At 34.6% G+C, this 19,895-nt stretch overlaps 1 protein-coding gene across 1 annotated transcript; it reads left to right on the top strand.

Moving 5' to 3' along the window:
• The first annotated feature begins 3,267 nt into the window (after window positions 1–3,267).
• Window positions 3,268–7,178, top strand: LOC126056575 (uncharacterized). Its single transcript, XM_064036947.1, has 3 exons — window positions 3,268–3,420; window positions 3,778–5,334; window positions 6,397–7,178. The coding sequence occupies exons 1-3, from the start codon at window positions 3,303–3,305 to the stop codon at window positions 7,176–7,178; spliced, it is 2,457 nt and encodes an 818-aa protein (XP_063893017.1). The 5' UTR covers window positions 3,268–3,302.
• The last annotated feature ends 12,717 nt before the right edge of the window (window positions 7,179–19,895 follow it).

Below are 19,895 nucleotides of genomic sequence, written 5' to 3'. Positions count from 1 at the left end.
GCACTAAATGGACACTTCCTCGGATAAGTGCACTTGTTTCTTTATCAGAACTGTCAAGAAAAGATTTATGACTATTTAGATACAAAAATAATTGGCTTAGAAAAACAACATAAACCTGTATATATTTACTTAAGGGTGTCTAAAACACGACACCTATTAAATTCGCCTTATACTGCAATAGATTGACAAAACATTTTACTTCTAGCTCTAAAACTGGTCCACTATCCAAGCAATCCATTAACTATGTGTACTTTATCGAAATTGAAATAAGCTATAATACTGATTGAAAACGTCAGTATTAGCTATAGAGTATCCGCACACTGAAGACTAAACAGTCGGCCGACAGTTGGCCCGATAGTTGGCAAAACTTTTTTTTATCTTGATTTCAATCAAAGTTTTCAATCAGTCTGATGCCAGCGAAATACCTGGTCGTTGTTATGTGCTTGCTATCATTCATTTTCATACAGATTTTTATAATATTACAGACTGATTTAGATACTAAACTTTATTGCCGGTTGTCATTTAACAATCTTGGCAGTCGTTGCGGGTAGCTAGAAGCCAGTAAGTCTAACACCAGCCTTAAAAAGGGTTATTGACATTTAATTGCTCCTTGTAAAACACTGGTACTCAGCTACATGCGGTGAGACTGTAAGCCGATCCCGAAAAATGGTCGGCCGACTAAAAGTTTGCTGTTTGCGGGGTACAGTTATTGGTATCATTATATTATTGATTTTGCTTAAACAGCGCTTAGTATCCAGTACGCACGTTAGAGCAATTACATGATCAACATTTTGCAATCCTATTTGTTAACATAACCCAAAACAAATTGCTGAATAGATAACTGTAAAGCTAATCAATATTGTGGGTTTGTGAATATCTGTTTTAATGTGTTTGGTGGCCATTCAGCATTGGGTATTTCTGGTTTTGAATGTCTGGTATTGACAACTTATTGCATACGTTTATAGTGTGTGGTATTTTGATTAACTTCATGTTGTTTACTGATGGAAGTCTTATTTTGTGCGAGTTTCTTTTTGCATCTAGACGGTTACTTTCGACATTTATTCAATGAGGTTTTTACCAAAAACTTTTACTCCTACTACGTCCTCACTAGGATAAGTCCAACTGGCTACAGGATTCAAATAAGTTTCTAATTTTCCGTCTAATTCTGACGTTAGTGCAAAAGGTTGAAATAACGGTCAAACATGGGTCTATTAATTAGTTCTATATTAAAGGTCACAGAAGACTAAAGATAAAACAAAAGAGTATTAAACACAGAGCACATACAGAGTGCCCAATATACAATTACATCTCCATATCCCGTCAACAATTACGGCTACGTATTTTAGTGGACTCCAGTTATTAATGACGGCCCAAATGATTAGTAGGTGGGAACTAATGTTGCGCCCGATCCGCCGATGGGCCGCCATTACGCCGTCCGTTCCGAATTACATTCGAATGGGCGGCGACCGAAAGGGATGTCAATTAAGTGCACGTTATTTGTTTACAGTTATTTATTGCTGGCTGGTAAGAGGTTTTATTTAATAGTGTTACAACCTGTTGGGGCCTAACATGGATCAAAAGACCATGGTCCAGTTTAGTTTTATTTTTATTATATTGGCACTGCGTACACTGATATTTTTTTGTTAAGTTTTTTCTTCTCTTTTTATACGCCATTAATACATCACGCACAATATTGTAAAACTTAATTAAACTTATAAAGTATAGACCAACTCTATCATTTATGTCCAAAAGAGACATAAATTTTGGCGACCGTGACAGGACAGAGCGTGTAAACACGGATATCCAGCCATTGCAGCCTACAAATACCTGGTTGAAACACACGTGAAGAACACCAAATTCACCGTCACCAGCCCGGCCAATGCAGCTAAGTTTCCTCCTAAATTCCCCACAATCCTTAACCTTGTGTATTTCTAACAATAATAAGAATGGACAAAGACGAGAAAATGCAAAGTTTACAAGAACTATTTGTTAAACGTAGCTCTATAAAGGGTCAAATTACCAAATTTAAAAATTATTTAACCAATTTAACATCAAAAACCACAATTACAAACACCGAAATAGCTGAGTTGGTACTTAGACTCAGTCGATTTGAGTCCCTATCATTAAAATTTGACGACTTGCAGAATCAGATAGAAGTGTTAAATTCAAGAAATTTACAAGAGGAGATTGACGAACGTGACAATATTGAACAATCATTTATCTCCAGCATTTCAAGTGCTAAAGGCATCATTCAAAAGCACCAGTCAAATAAAACCCATGTGTCATCTGATCCCATTGTAACTAATAATCTCATTGCAGGTTTCAAGTTGCCGCGGTTAGAAATTGCTAAATTTAATGGTACATACTTCCGTTGGCTTGAATTCCGTGACACTTTCAAGTCTGTCATACATGATAATGGGCATATTGCACCTATAAATAAATTTCATTATCTTTTATCATACCTGGAGGGAGAAGCATCTAGAATAGTGAGCAACTTAGAGGTATCTGATTCTAATTATAATATTGCTTGGAAACTACTTTGTGACCGTTATGACAATAAGCGTCAATTAATTAGTCATCATTTCACTTCACTGTTAAACATAAATAATATGACTCGTGAGTCGGACAAATCCCTTCGTTACATGGTGGACCACGTCACCAAGAATCTGAGAGCTTTGTCTGGGCTAGGTCTACAGACTGATAATTGGGACCCTTTATTAATACATATACTTAGTTCTAAGCTTGATAATCGTACTCTCACTAAATGGGAGGAGTGGCGTGGCTCTATGGAAGATGTGGTACCCAATCTCCAGCAGTTCAACAAATTTCTAACTGATCGTGCAGATGTTCTTGTGTCTTTAAATAATTCATCGAATAGCAATAACAGCAACAAGGCTTCAGGTTCAACTTCATTTAAGAACAACAATAATAAATCTGATCGGCCACATAATAAATCCTTTACATGTAACTCTGCTTGTCAGAATAATTCTTCAACTGCCTCATGTTGTGTTGTTTGTCAAGGCCAACATAGAATTTATGATTGTCCTATTTTTAAAGCCAAGAGTGTAGAAGAACGTATAGCTGAAGTACATAAATTAAACCTTTGTGCAAATTGTTTAAGGTCAGGACACATAACACGGAACTGTTACCTCCGGCCTTGCCGGGAGTGTAAGAAAAAACACAATGCACTCCTACACATCCCGTTAGTGACAGAAACACCTGATGAAACTACCACAAATTCTTGTGGAACTATAGCTAACTGTACAACACAGGGTTCAAAGTATATTTTACTATCTACAGCGATGGTTGAGGTATCCAATCCAACAACTAATAAAACAGAAAGGGCACGAGCATTATTGGACTGCGGGAGTCAATCCTCATTCATGACACAATCTCTAAAGGATAAATTATGTCTATCAGGTAAATCTTTAAATAATGATTATATAAACATTGTTGGAATTGGCAATCAGGTTCATAGTAAAGTAAAGGAAAGCTGTGTGGCACAATTAAACTCTTTAATCAAGCCATTCCATGTCACAACTTCATTCTTAATTCTACCTGAACTAACTAGTAAAATTCCTACATACACACTAAACACTCAGCAACTGAAAATACCTCCAGAGGTACACCTTGCTGACCCTAATTTTAATCAATCCTCTGATGTTGATTTGCTCATCGGAGCAGATTTATTTTGGGACATTCTTGGCTGCCACCAACAGTCATTAGGGCTTAATAATCCTACATTAAGAAGTTCTGAATTTGGTTGGATTGTTTCAGGTCCAATTGAATTAAATAATTTAAACAACATAGTCAATATCCAATGTCATCATTCTTTGTCTTCATCAGACATAGTGGAAAAAGATTTTAATCAGCAAATTTCCAGATTCTGGGACCTTGAAGAAATACCATTAAAATCAACATTAAGTCATGAGGAACGGCTATGTGAAAAACACTTTATAACTCACACTGAACGATTAACTACTGGCAGATTTTCTGTTAGATTACCCCTTAAAGATTCACCCAATTGTTTAGGAGAATCATACACACTAGCAAAAAAACGGTTTCATCTTTTAGAAAAAAGATTTAGAAAGCACCCACAGCTTAAATTAGAGTATGTTAAGTTTATAAAGGAATATGAACAGCTGGGTCATCTCTCACAATCTGACATATTACGCCCTGATCTTTCATATTTTTTATGCCACCATGCTGTATTCAAAGAAAATAGTGAATCAACCAAAATTCGGGTTGTGTTTGATGGCTCAGCTGCTACTTCATCTGGGCTGTCAATAAATGACATTCTCATGGTAGGTCAAAATTTGCAGGATTCTCTTTTCTCCATTTTAGTACGGGCTAGACAGCATAAATATCTTTTAACCGGAGATGTAGAAAAAATGTATCGCATGGTGGAACTCAATGATAAAGACAGAAATTTACAGCTTATACTATGGAGAGACGATGAATCTTTACCTATCAAGACAATGAAACTTAATACTGTCACCTATGGTATGGCAAGTTCCAGCTATTTGAGCACTCGTTGTCTTTGGCAGCTCGGTGAAGACTATCCAGATGTTATAATTAAAAATGTTATTCAACATGATTTTTATGTAGACGATATGATCACTTCAAGTGATAGCGAGCAAGAGCTAAAGCATATTCTTAATGGAGTTACTGCGGCATTAAGGTTAGGTTGTTTTAATTTAAGAAAACTTAAAAGTAATTTAAAAACTCTGTTTGATTCTTCTTCAATAAATACTGATGATAAATTAACTCTCAGTGAGTCTTCTAGTACATTAGGTTTGGGTTGGGACCCATCAACTGACACACTTCATTTTCCTATACATTCATCATTGTTATCAAAGAACAATAACCCAACTAAACGTTCAATACTGTCAAACTTGTTTAAAATTTTTGATCCACTGGGTTTGCTCAGTCCATGTGTTGTTCAAACAAAAATCATCTTGCAACAACTTTGGTTGGAGAAGTTAGGCTGGGATGATCATATTCCAGAAGAAATTTCCAAAGCATGGGACAAGTTTTCTGAATCTCTTTCTGCCCTTATGGCTATAAAAATTCCTAGACATGTACTCTGCGATGAACCAACATCTATAGAGCTTCACTCATTTTGTGACGCCTCACAAAGCGCTTATGGGGCATGTGTATACGCACGATCAATAAATTCTGGCAATATTGTCACTGTGAGGTTGCTATGTGCCAAGTCCAAGATAGCACCTACTAAGCCCACTACCATTCCACGCTTGGAGCTATGTGCCGCACTCCTAGCTTCCAGGCTGTGCAAGGCGGTCAGAGATGCTCTACGAAACATACAAATAAATAGTGAGGTTCATTGGTGCGATTCCAGTATTGTACTAGCATGGCTTCATACTAGTTTTAAAAATCTTAAAACTTTTGTCGCAAATAGAATTTCGGAGATTTGTGAGCTCACAGACGTAAACTCGTGGCGTCATGTTCCAACGTCATTAAATCCAGCTGATCTTATATCTAGAGGAGTGAGTCCAAATCAAATCGGAGATAATATGTTATGGTGGTCGGGACCACAATACTTGTTACAAGCTGAGGATTCCTGGCCAGTTTTAAGTAAGATTGACACTAAAGAAATAAACAATTTGCCAGAAATTAAGCAAAATTTCACTACTATTAATTCAGAGCCATTAAAGGAAAATCTTATCAATTTTGAAAAATATCAGGATTATGTTCATTTACAGCGTTCATTTGCATATGTTATTCGATATATTACGAACTTAAAACTAAAATCATGCAAGCAACCATTAGTAAAAGGAATATTAAAATTGAGTGAATTAAACAATTCCCATATCATTTTATGTCGTTTAGCACAGCAACAATCATACCCACAGGAATATAAAACTCTCGTTGCAGGCAAGCAATTAAATTTAAAATCCAAGCTTCTATCATTATCTCCATTTTATTGCCCTAAGGATAAAGTGATTCGAGTGGGAGGTCGTATCGATTCATCAAACTATCCATATGATAAAAAACATCCCGTATTACTCGACGCCTCTCATCATCTAACAAAACTAATATTTAGACGTGAACACCTTCGTAATCTTCATGCTGGGCCTCAGTTGCTGTTAGGTGTTATTAGAGACTACGTTTGGCCGATTAATGGTAGACGTCTTGCTCGACAAACTGTTCGTAGTTGCTTCAGGTGTAGGCGATTTCAAGCCAAATCTTTGGAGCCTATGATGGGCAATTTGCCTTCTCAAAGGGTCACGCCATCCTTTCCATTTACTACCGTGGGTATAGATTTCGCTGGTCCATTTTTTATGTTGAACAGAAAAGGACGCGGTGCTAAATTAATAAAGGGTTATCTTTGTCTTTTTGTGTGTCTAACTTATAAATGCTTACATCTGGAAGCAGTGACTGATTTGAGTAAAGATGCTTTCATTATGACATTCAGACGCTTTGTGGCGCGACGTGGTAGGCCAACGGAAGTATTCTGCGACAATGGTCGCAATTTTGTAGCTGGTGCTAAAGAATTAAATAATTTCCTTAATATGAACGCAGATGCTTTATCTGATTTTGCAAGTGGGGAGGGAATTAAATTCATTTTTTCTCCTTCTTACGCTCCTCATTTTGGCGGCATCTGGGAGGCCGGCGTAAAATCGGCTAAGTATCACCTAAAACGGGTAATGGGTAATTCTCATTTAACATTTGAAGAGTTATCTACTCTCTTTGCGCAAGTAGAGTCCATCCTTAATAGTCGTCCTCTTTATCCAATGTCCTCAACCCCCGATGACCTCCTTTGCCTTACCCCTGGTCATTTTCTGATTGGCCGGGCTCTCACCGCTATTCCGTCGCCTTCGCTTGAAGACCACAACATCGACAACCTACGACGGTACCAGCGGATACAACACCTCCATCAACATTTTTGGCGTCGATGGCAGCGTGAATACATCGCTGAGCTACAGCAACGCTGCAAGTGGAAGGTTGACAATACCAGTCTCAACATTGGAGACCTGGTTCTTCTAAAAGAGGATAACTCTCCTCCCTTATGCTGGAGACTAGGACGAGTGACAAGATTATTTCCTGGCTCGGATGGGATTTCCCGAGTTGCAGATGTGAAGACTCAGCGTGGCGTCGTGCGGCGACCACTAGTTCGGCTGTGTCCTCTACCTTCGGCTGATAAACTGGATATGTAGTTGAACTCCGAAGATTTCAACGGCGGGAGGATGTTGGGGCCTAACATGGATCAAAAGACCATGGTCCAGTTTAGTTTTATTTTTATTATATTGGCACTGCGTACACTGATATTTTTTTGTTAAGTTTTTTCTTCTCTTTTTATACGCCATTAATACATCACGCACAATATTGTAAAACTTAATTAAACTTATAAAGTATAGACCAACTCTATCATTTATGTCCAAAAGAGACACAACCTATTTGCGCAGGCCTGTGTTTGTTCTGTGTGTGATTATTTTTTTTTTTGTTTTTGGTGTCTGACTAGAAGGATAATCTTTAAAGCTTTGAGTAGAACCCATTAATGAATGTTTGTATTGAACGTGGCCCTAGCGTTTTGTAACTTGCGTATTGTAAAATGTATTGGTGGTCTAAAATAAGTAGCATTATAGTGAGAGAATTAACAATTATCTTTGAAAGCCAGCGGATAGATAAAACACTCATAATCGGCAACAGCAAATCTATTCAAAAGTAAAAATCTTGCTGAAAAATTACAGTATAAAATTGGGTAAATTCTTGGGTTAGCATTTTTGGGACAGAAATTTTTATTTTGGTATTTAGAGCAGACATAATACGGTAGGGTACTGAATAATACAGTCCTATTTTCCTTGAATCCTAAATATTTAATTTGGTTAAAACCACGCATATGATATCATCATTAGGGAGAGGCTTGTTAATAATTTGGTCCCTAATTTGAATTCCAAGAAGTCAATTCCCACATTTTCTACATTATAAGCAAGTTTATCTTAATTTTGTGTGTAACATTTAATTTTAAATAAATAGCTCCCTAAAGTTGTGAGGTAAAATATTTTATTTTGTTTGCAACATAATAAAGAAAACTACAAAAAATACGAATGTTCTTTCATTTTGTCATGAATATCGTAGCAGTTGCAAAATCAGCTCTTAACGTGACCTATTTCAACCGATATAAACCATATGTATATCGATAGGTAATATAATTTTACTAAGCATGCTGTAGCCGCAAAAACTAACTTTCTTAGCCGTAACTTTCTTACAATTTACTTGCAACACAAGTTAAAATATTGACCCACAAAGTTACTTGAATCGGAAACGATTTAACACAAAAATAAATAATATTGTAAAGTTACGTCGTTGTTGTTACGAACAAAATCATCAAAAACAGTCAATTGTATGAAACATAAACAGTCGCTCCCACGTCTTGTTATTGTTTATGAGCTTTCTCGTCGAATCAACATAAAAATTAATTCAATTTATTCGTCTTATGACCAGTCCCAATATTCTATCCATCTTTAGTTTTGGTCACTAGAGATCAGTCATTTGACACATACATGTCAAATTCCTATCTTTAGTAAGCGAAATCACAGATGGATCAAATATTGGGATCGGCCTTTAATGTGCCCTATATTGTAGTTATCTATTAAAGTTAATTTATTATTTCTCAACGTCACGTTTAAAAGATTGATTGATGTTATGTGTGAATGACTCTTGGTCTTTTATTGTGTGCGTAAAAAACGTTGTGTTGGATTTGTATGGATATGACTTGTCAATGAAATCTGCAACTCATTGAGGTTGCTAAATGATATGAGTTAATCTATACTAATATTATAAAGAGGAAAACTTTGTTTGTTTGTTTGGTTGTAATGAATAGGCCCAAAAACTACTGGGTCGTTTTTTTTTAAATTCTTTCACCATTCGAAAGCTACATTATCCTCGAGTAACATAGGCTATATTTTATCCCGGTACGGGTAGTAGTTACCACGGGACGCGGGTAAAACCGCGGAAAAACGGCTAGTTATTATTAAAATTTAAAAAAAAAAATTTAAAAATAAAAAAATATGAATACTTACCATTTTATTATGAATTTATGAGCTAAACATTTTGAATTTATTCCACCGCACAGCTCAAGAATATAACCCCTTTTCAATTGAATTCCTTATAATCTTATGTGTATTGATAGAAACACTGGTCAAGACTTTGCAATAGGTACAGTAGCTTATCATAGCTTTATTGCCATTCCAGTATTCAAATAAACCTTTAATCATTGATTCTATGTCAAACACCACCCGGATCTAAGTGTCCCATAACATGGAATGCATACCTCATTACTATTAATAAGATTTGTATACAAAATCGATATCACGTGTTGCGCCAAATACCAGTAGCTTATTCTGAACATAGAGTCGGCTACTGGTGAAGTGATGTCATTGGTTGATGGTAATTCTTATGGTGTAGCTTATCCTTAGATGACCTGAATAATGTATGCAGCTGCAAAGTTAGGAAGAGTAAAGGCATATTTCTAAGAAAAAGTTAAAGTTTCTATATAGGCCTATCACAGCGTCTAACCGAACGAGCACTTATTAAAATAAAAGTATTGGTTCAGAAAACTGACGACACGTTTTGTATAATTTATTTTTTGGTAAAACGAAGCGATTTAATGTTGTTTCCTTGCTAGTATAAATACATTACGTAAATAGGTATTAAATCATAAAGAACAATGTTTAAACCAACTGCAAACACTGCTGCCATTTCATGTCTCAAGCACATAATACGAATTCTCTTTATCATTTACAACCTAAAATACACGCATAATCGGTTGAAATCGTGATCATTATCCGAATCAACACAGTTCCAACACACAAAGCTTGTACGTTAATCAAGTCTAGCACAAATATACCTTTGTATTCAGAGGTAATATTCAGTGAAACCGAACGTTAAAATTCAAAAACATGACGTCATGTACACCTGCATTTTACTATTATGACCGTTCGGTCCACGGAGTAAGGGAAGAAAAGCGGAGATGCTATAAGATAGGTAGGTCAGGCGCCTTCTTCTAGGTCAAACGCGTACGATGGGCAGGACCAAAACCATCAGTTACGAGTAAACTAACGAGGCGTTTGGGTTCTTTGAGACATCTGTCATTTTTGGTAGTACAAAATGATCGAGTCCAAAAAGGCCTATTAGGGTGAAGACAGTAACGTTCCTCGTCCTCCGTATACCTGCATTTTGGCGCGCTACTTTCTAAAGAGATTTTTTGTTATGGCACCTCCATTAGTATTTTTGTTCCTCATGGTTCGATCAAAGATACCACATAAATAAAACATAAATTCTTCACTTTAAGATTCGCTATGAGAAAACAATTGAATTCTCAGGGTCTTATCCATGTTATTGCTTATGCATTTGTTTTATGTCAATGAAGAATAATTAAATTAGTGGACCGAGGTTGATATTTGAATATCGTATAAAACTGTTACGACTTTTTACTGCACTTTTGGTGTAAGATTTGTTTGGTAGTTTTTATTGCATTTGAATTATGGAGTAATTGCTTTTACCGCATGGTAATGAAAGGGCTTGCCTTTTTAATAAAAGAAAACGATGAATATGCTATTCAACTTCTATCAAATGTCATCGTAAGATGGATCCATTAAGTTGTTGTGTATAGTTCCATGTATTGATCAATTTATTTATATCAGTTCGGTTCAGTGTCGCTTTGCGAGGGAACTATTTCCCACCGAATAAAAAATACCTTATTTCCTATCCTCAAGCTCCAGAGTACCAAATTTTATTTAAATCAGTTCAGTACTTTTGGCGTGAATTCACAACAGACTGACACTCAGAGCAACTTTCACATTTAATATTAGTTCTAATATTATTCAGAATTAATTCAAACTTGCTCGGTGATTCTAATCTAGTCAAAGAATTGAAATCATTTTACGCAGCCATAGTACGTAATGTGTCACGTTCTATGCATCATTCGGTTGCATTTAATCGACGATTTGTGACCAGGCTCGGTAATGCACTAGTCATTTTATATGACAATCGTTGCACATTCTCTTTTATAGGCCACATTTTAATGTGTCAGCTGTTTTCTATAAATAGGTACACATGCATATCTGTTTCTAAAACAAAATATTTTATCCTGAATTAATAAAAAGATGTATCAAAGTATTTAAAAAAAAGTACCGGCCTAGTTCTTCAAGATGTAAAGCCTTAATTGTTGATTATGTATTTATAGCCTATTTTGTAAGGTATAACGTCAGACCAAAAATATCAATTTCTACCTTCCGCGATTTTACCTACGCCGCGTGGGACATTCTCGGATAAAAAAAACGGATAGCCTTCCTTGACATATGGATCATCTGGCACCGAATTAATTTTTCGCCCCGTAGTTCCTAAGATTAGTACATCCAGAAAAACTCTTCAGATTAATAATAGGTATACATACCTACGAGTACGTAAGTAAGATAGATTTAAGTAACAAAACATGTTCTACATCCAAACATTTTACACAATCAGCCGGTGTACCCACACGAAGTTCTATTGTCTACGGAAGTGCAAAAGGAACAAAACGTCGGCTAGACACTGCGCACATGTCCCCACAACTATTATTATGCAACTGTAAGTAGCCTGTTATGCATCAGTGTAATAGTGTTTAAGTTGACCTGGTAGGGTATTCTAGAAGCGCACGAGTTGTTTAAGGAGATTCTTGTGATAAATTATGTGAATGTTTTGATTGTTATTTATATTTGGGCACCATAAACGGGAACTACTCCTAGTCTTTATATATCTAGAATCCCTACTTACTTACTCCTTATTTTTTCCGGAACAAAAAATGGTGGAGAAAGCAGATTGTCCAATCTCTCAAATGTCGGTATGGCTAGAACTAGTGTTACTTGTGAGATTATAGCAGATAGATAAGTACCTATGGAAGAAAAAAACATGCAGTGCATACTCATCAATAAGAGCATCGCAAAAGGGCAGCAGGATAATGATAGGGGTAACTCTATTATGATATGAAACTAAAGTTCAAAAAAGTAAAGTTGATGTCAAATTAGGTAACATCAAATACCTAATCCCTACAATGAACGAACAAGTATTATGCAGCAACCCTTTCATTCAAAATCACTCTCAACATTAACGATAGCGAACGCTTTAAAAATCAACCTCGGAGTTATAAATTTTCGCATTAAAATAACATTAGGCTCCCTGTGCATACATTTAAACGTTCTGAATTATGATTTGATAACACTCTGTATGCGAGGCATGTTTCTTATCACGAGGGATTTTGGTCTAGAGTAGATTAATGTGTGTGTAGTTGTAACTGTTTTTATTTTGATGTATGGAGAAAGTTGTAATTTGTGTTTGAATTTTGGTACGTTTGTGTGAGATGAGTTTGGTGATTTGTAAAATAGAAATCGGTAAGACGGCCGATAATTTTGTTCATTGGTGAAATTAAAGTAATTAAGGATTTAAGAGTATCTCCTTGTCTTAATGGGCATTTGTTGGAAATACGGTAGGTACCTAGTTGTATTTTGTGCAGCAAGGATATTTGTCCAATATTTAGTTTTGATAAATATGTAACATCTCAATATCGGCTTTATGAAAAGTGTTATTATAAATTACTTATTATAATAAATATTTTACTACGATGTACAAATCCCCATAGCTAGCTAGTTATTATAAACTCTCAGTAATTTCAATAAAATAGTTCCAACAATAATTTTACCACACATCAAACTACTGAACTACCACACAGAATTCTAGCCATGTAATTATAACGACTGCATAATTACACGAGTAATTAAAATAACTCACGATAATAGTCGACGCCATAAATAAATATAATTAAACCAAAAGTGTTACGCACTTCATTAAATCAAGCTGTACTTGCATAATCATCATGAGGGTATTAATCCGTTTAGTAATTAAATACTAAATATTTTTCGCGGCTTTACCTATTTCCCTAAAGAACTACTTAAGAGATTAGATAAAAAGTAGCCTATATCTACCTATCTTAAGAGTACAAATCTCTATGCCAAGTTTAATCTCAACAACCTTAGCCATTTTACGGTTCAGGAGTATTTTCAAGAAGTATAAGATATAGAAAGTAAATATAAAAACTTACTACAACATCAAATGTTCAACTGAACAACAACTCGATCGAAATCATTTTAAGATATTTTTCATTTCGGACCGATCACTCGCGTTTTTCAGGAGCTACCTAACTTCATGTACTTAACCGTATGGGCAAATAGAACCTATAATTTCTGAGATAAGCACGTGCATCTAAAGGAATTAAAAATCCTTCAGCTGTAAAATATTATTAGCGAAGATTATAGATGAATCTATTAATTACTAAACGTTTATTTGCTAAGACAAGATCTCACATACATACGCACTTAAGTTTAAGTATTTACATATTCAATGACCTGTGGGTTAGGCTGGGCGCACATAGTTTAGAACGTTCGAGAAATTCGCAACTAAATTAATTTAGTTCCAAGTTTTAATGAGCCGTTAGGATTTTGGATCAGGTGTGTAACTGGTATTAGTGCCAAGTTTTGTTGACAGATTTTAGTTAAAATCTTCTCAACATTTGGAAAGGGTTGAATTTCGTTTATAAAAATTGTATTAGTATTGCCCCTCCCTAATAAACTTCAATTTTGAAAATCGGATTGCGAAAATATAAATAAAAATTACATTGTTCAATTTAGTTCATTGTTCAGGGTCAATACTTCTCGTTGGTTGTTAGACACAAGAGCGAATATTGATTTCGCACTTTGTGCCTACAATCTTCATTTTATGTAACCTATCATAATTTGGTGTAAAATCAAAATTTAATGTGCTATAATTGGGTTGTTAATTTTTCAAAATACTACTCTGTCTTAGAATATGTCACACCCCAATGCATCCAAGAACACTTTCCTTTATGACTGAAACAACACATTGAGACACCCTATTATTTGTCTACCGTCTGCCTGGATGTTACAATTGCATAGCAAACAGACACTCCATGCATTATGAACATGGAAAACAAAATGACTAGCGGAGGTGCCATAACGGAAAATCGCTTAAGAAAGTAGTGCGTCAAAATGCGGGTGAGCGGAGGACGAGGAACTTTACTGTTTTCACCCCTTATACGCCTTATTTTGAACCCGTTTTTTATATACCAAAAATCGTTAAAGAACCAGAACGCCTCTTTAGTTCACTCGTAAGTGATCGTTTTTCTTTTCATGCTAATTTGACCTAGCAGAAAGCGTCTGACCTACCTAAATTTTGACATCTCTCATCTTTCCTTACTCCGTAATTATGAGACTAATGCATGCGTCGCTGGCGCACCTTATTCAAGCGCGGAAGCACTTTAATTACTAGTTAGCCCTAACCGATCGATCGAATTGATCTTAATTAATTTATTAGATGAATGACTTTCGTTTGAGATGGCCGATTGTGTTTTGTTTGGTTATGATATGGTAGATGTACCTCTATATTGTCAAGGTTTGAGGAATGTTTTATGAACTGAAGACTTTTCATGAAGATTTATTCCTAATTGATTGTGAATGTTGCTATCTTTACTGTATCCGGGAATTATTATTTTTTATCCTAGATTCCAAATAAGCACAATGGCAACACATAAGCAATTAGGATAGCATGATAGATTTTGACTTCAAAACCAAAAGCGGTAGACACGCTGAGGAAATCTGTTATACCTCTAAATAACTAAGTGTAAATAAACTTTCAAGTAAGTAAATAGGTTTCAGTAAACTATTATACAAGTGTGTGTTATTGGCATCTGTAGTATAAAGCAGTCTCAGGTAAATTGGAATTTAGACTTCCGTAAAAGGCAGCCAACCACCACAGGAGGTCCAGAAACATGTTTATTGCCTTTATGTAAATAATATAAGACGATAACACTGTCTAGGGAAATATTTATTTACTATATTTGCATAATTGAAACAACATCGATAAATACAGCCAGATATAGGTAGATAGAAAGCCTATCATTACTGTGGAAGTAAAGCACGCTCGATAGCGATGTAAGAACCACCATTTTGCATAATTGCTTTAAAAATAAACTCGTCAGGGCTATTTTACACTGGCATCGAATCCAACCCGGTAATGCCGCCAGGATCTGTGGTTTAACGTCCACACAATCAGGGTAGAAAGGACCATAATTGACATACAATTTATTACCAGATTAAATCATAAAGCAATTTCAGTACCACTGAACTGTTAAACCTGAGGCAGTGAGGCAACATTATTTACTACGGTGTTGCCCGTTGATAAATCCAGAGCAAGCTCAATTTCGCTGTCAGTACAAAAATAAACAAGAGCAGTGGCGGGTTATAAATCGCGCCTCGTGATTGGCTGCATCGCCAATAATTATTCACATATTTTAATAAATATTTATTTTTGGCCGCGCACGACTAACGGACGTCGACGGGTTGACAACGTGTTGCTAAAAATGATGAATGTAGGATTTTTTTTCGCGTGAATTTTAGATAGATTGCCTATCGGAATTTCTAGTGTCGATATTTTTATGCATATTAAATGCCTATCCAATTCTGTTCGGTAGAATAACTATAAAAATTCACTAACATAATCTGGACTGAATTGAACCAGTTATTTTTACTGAACCGATTAAAAATAATCTTTCTATGACTATTGACTACTATTTCAATACAGATCGCATTCACAATTTGAATTTTATGCACCATGTAGATCACCAGTCTTTACTACTATTACAAAGTGATACAAAATTGTTTTTGCTTTTAAAAAGAAATTAAGTATTTCAAGATCGTACAATTTTTACAGCGGCGTCGATAAACCTTTAAACCAACACGACATTAAAATACATAAAAAAATGTTTTCAACATTTCAAAGTGTTGCGGCCGGGTCGCCGTATCTAACTGAAACGGTCCGTTCTAAAAAGTTCGGTCATAAAAAAATACCTAGTGCCTGCCATAAAAATATTTCCCAATAAAAAAGTTTTCGTCAAAATTCCAATAGAAAAGCGTAAAAATTGTTGGACACTTCTGTAAAGTACTGAAAAACTCCGGATATGTTTAATAGGTATTTGCTTCGTTCGGAAATAGGTAATTTATGGGTTATATACTGTCTGTTCCGATAACTGGCCGCACATACTTTATTAGCTTTTGGTTTTATATTATTATGCCGTAAAAAGTTTGTACAAAACAGTATTCAGGTATAAAATGGGATTATTTATTTTGAGGCAGCTAGAAGCTTTGGGTCTAATAACTGTTGATACGTGAATGAGTTCATCCTTTTGGGGCACAACTTTTGCCACGAAAACCTGAAATAAAACCTTTTTGGGGCAAAAGGTCTTATTCATATTACATTAGTATTAACAATGATCCACACCAAACAATCTCTATGTACTAAAATATATATCAATTATTATTTTATTTCAAAGATTCGCTCAGTTATGAAACCCACAATATTGGTACAACCAGTGACCTATTAAACCGACCTACATTCAGAATCCGAGCTTAAATCATAAAACAACAAACATCTTGTAGTGTTGTTATTAAAAATGCTGTTTTCATTGATAATAATGATGAAATATAGCTTTTTATAATTTGTCGGCGCCCTTACAAATTAATTCTGCCAGCTGAATGGTTGGAACTTTTTTAGGGTACCGTGGTCAAGAAATGCAGACCTTAAATCAGTAAATGTTTTTAAGCAACCAATAAATGATTCTAAGCTGTATTATTTTTTATGCATCTTAAATTATTGTTTCAAAAACCTGAAAAACAATTTCCGAATCGTAATATTCATATCTAACTTTGTAAAGAATGGGTAATCTTATCTATATTTTCAAAAGATTTTTACAATATTTTTTAATGCACTAACGTGACGTTGCAAATCAACAACTGCATCGAAATACCAAACCGCGTTAATAGAAATCAAAATACTATTCAAATTAATTAATCTAAACCTACGGAACCTCACGCCCAGCTCTATCTGGTTCTTCGTGGTGAATTTTAAAGAACTGTCGAGAAAATTGAGATCAGCGACTTTTATTACTTCCTCAGTATTATGTCATCGAGCAAATCCGAAAACCCATCGGTACAGAGTTATATTAAACTCTGAAAAGCACTCAGGAATAGTAATTTAATCGTAGCCACTTGTTCGGTAAATTAAATTATATTGTTACCTGGGCGACGGTTGTAGTCGCTTTAGTTATAGTCTCCATAAGTTAAATTGGCTTGGTGTAAATATTTGAAATAATTAGCGTGTTCGTAGTGATAGTTTCGCAAGGTTGACGCTATATATGTGTGGGGGTCTAAAACAATTGAATGTGTATATGAAAAGTTCCTATAAGTATCCCTCTGCTAATTTGTCGCCCTTTTTAACAAAAGTCAATTTAGACTTTAATTAATAATAATTTGAATATTTTTTTTTTATAATCTAATATTTGAAAATATAAATGATATGTTCAAAGATAAATAAATGCACTAAAAATTTGAATCCATTAGGATTGTTTACAATATTCAACTTCAATATTCTACTTTTTTTTCCACGGTTTCGATTGCATCCTTTCAAAACTAAGTACTTCTCGTTCCCGAATAAAATATAGCCTACCTAGGCACCACCCGGAGATAGTGTAGATTATCAACAGTGAAAGCTTTTTTCAAATCGGATAAAAACGAAAATATTATCCTTTTTTTTAAATACAGGTATTTCTTCTGTAGTACCTAACAAAAAATACCTTTATATACCTAGCAGTTTGCAGGTTTTTGGTAACAGAATATTAATTTCCACAATTTACTTAAAGCGTTCATCTTTAATATTTCGAGCTATTAAACTTAGACCGCTAGTTAATGATGTGACTCATAACTAAATATCTGAGCCATTAATAATATTAACAACTAGGTGTATTAGAATACACGTAGGTCGTACATGTAGGTACTCGTTGAATTAATGTAAAACAAAATTAATGTTGAACGTGACTTTTGGCTGACGTAAAGGTCTTTTAGAATATTGGTACCCACGTTTTTGGTATGAGCAATAATGTTCCAAAATTAAGTTTTAAGATTAAAGATACAAATTATTACATACATAAAATCTATATTTTTATTATTTTTGAAAAAAATATACTTTCAAAGTACATCAAACTTAGAAAAGTTGTACTGGTACTTGCCTGACCTGGAAGCGAATCTACAAGTATGAGTACTTCAGAGGATGGTTCTTTTCCCTAATATTTGTTAATGGAATGCACATCATTATGTAATTATTTTTATAAATAATACAGGAAATATTATAATAGTTAATTGCTTTTCTTTCTAACACTATTATAGAAACTACCTAACATGTCGTTTTGTTTGTTTTAAGCGAAAGCACTCAATGATTTTATTACAACAAATTGATTAATGTTACCGTGTTCACAAACAAGCCATTTAATTGGTCTACACGTGCATGCAGTAGATAAAGTAGCCCAGATTACAGTAATTACTTTTGATTAAAATCTGCTGACTTTAATAATAGATTAACTGTAGTCTATAATCATAAATTATTTTGTAAATATTTGGACCGTTCAAAAATAAAGTATAAAAATCTTAATTTAGATTTTAGTAGGCTTAAAATAGATTGGTTCATTGTTTCAGTTGAAAAAGTTTTAGCTATTGTTTTGATGGGTCTTTGTTCAGTTATTAATACCCATTAACGGTGTAAATAGGTTTCAGTCGCGTTTTATGTTCTAATTATAGATTGCAAGTTGAACTTTTCAGCAGGAATTAATATTTGTTTGAATGCCAACTTATAGGCACATATGTAACTCGGAAAAATTGTGTGTACCTAATCCTAATACTAATGATTATGAGAACATGCGTAGCGCCATCCCAGCAGAGTCGGTACATAAGTACATAAATATGTACAAACTATACATACGTTACAAAAAATATTATTTGTATGAAGTTAAACTTCCATTATCTTATCTACCTACTATGCAATATAAAACATTTACTGTTTTTAAAGTTCACTGCTCGTTCGCTCACCAAATATTCTATTTCTATCAAGTTTACGATTATAACTACTGATAATTTTCTTAGATCAGTTTATCTATATTGTGCATTACTGAAACCTTTCACAGTGCTTCATTTTATGGTCATGCTAGAGTTATTTTTAACTGACAGTTATCCCTTACCATAAGTCTTATACTAATAGATAAATTAATTTTATGAAAAATATTGTAGTGAGTATCACAAGATAGATAGTATAACAATAATTATCACTTAAATACCTACATTTACGAATTGCGACTAGAAAAAGTAACATCCTATCTATTCCTACACTTGTAATATAAAACTGTAAAGTTGTTTGTTTGTTTGAAAGTACTAATCTCAGAAGCTTCTTAGCTAGAGCGATTTGAAAACAATGACAGCCCGATTGAATTGATTGATTTATCAACGAAGGCAATATTAGACTTTTATCAGGATACGCGGAGCCAACCTAGTCGTGATCTGAACTAGAAAAGGCACTAATTAAAAGATTGAAGTAGTTTTTATATAACATTAAAAAGGCGTTTTCTCTTAATTCTTCAACTTTAAAACAACCACATGTCTGCAACATCAAGAGCTACCTTTTCCAGCCCATCGTTTGCCCAAACTACTAGTTCCTAAGTGTTTGTTTATTTGGCTCACGTCCTTCTCGTCAGGGTGTGAGGGTGAGAGTACAAAGCCATACTAACGTGTAGGATTAGAGAATTTAGAGATATTAATAGACGTGGTATCATGTTTATGTGGTAGCTTATTTGGAGCGTAGGTGTGGTTGGGTTAGATTTATTTGGTGGAAAAATAGTTTTGGTTCCGTATCTTGGTAAAAATGTTAATATTTAAGTTTCATTGAAATATATTATGTCGCACTCAGTAGGTAAATTCTACTTATTTTATTTAAAAGACACGGAT

The sequence above is a fragment of the Helicoverpa armigera genome, chromosome 11 (assembly GCF_030705265.1).
Source record: "Helicoverpa armigera isolate CAAS_96S chromosome 11, ASM3070526v1, whole genome shotgun sequence".
Classification (NCBI taxonomy): Eukaryota; Metazoa; Arthropoda; class Insecta; order Lepidoptera; family Noctuidae; genus Helicoverpa; species Helicoverpa armigera.
Note: the sequence above shows the minus strand (reverse complement) of the source record. Positions and strands in the feature narration are given on the sequence as shown.

Coding starts and splice junctions, on each gene's coding strand:
- LOC126056575 (XM_064036947.1), top strand. CDS start 3,303: ATGGTTGAGGTATCCAATCCAACAACTAATAAAACAGAAAGGGCACGA. Junction 3,421..3,777: donor GGATAAATTATGTCTATCAG/GTAAATCTTTAA, acceptor GGATTGTTTCAG/GTCCAATTGAATTAAATAAT. Junction 5,335..6,396: donor ACGAAACATACAAATAAATA/GTGAGGTTCATT, acceptor ATCTGGAAGCAG/TGACTGATTTGAGTAAAGAT.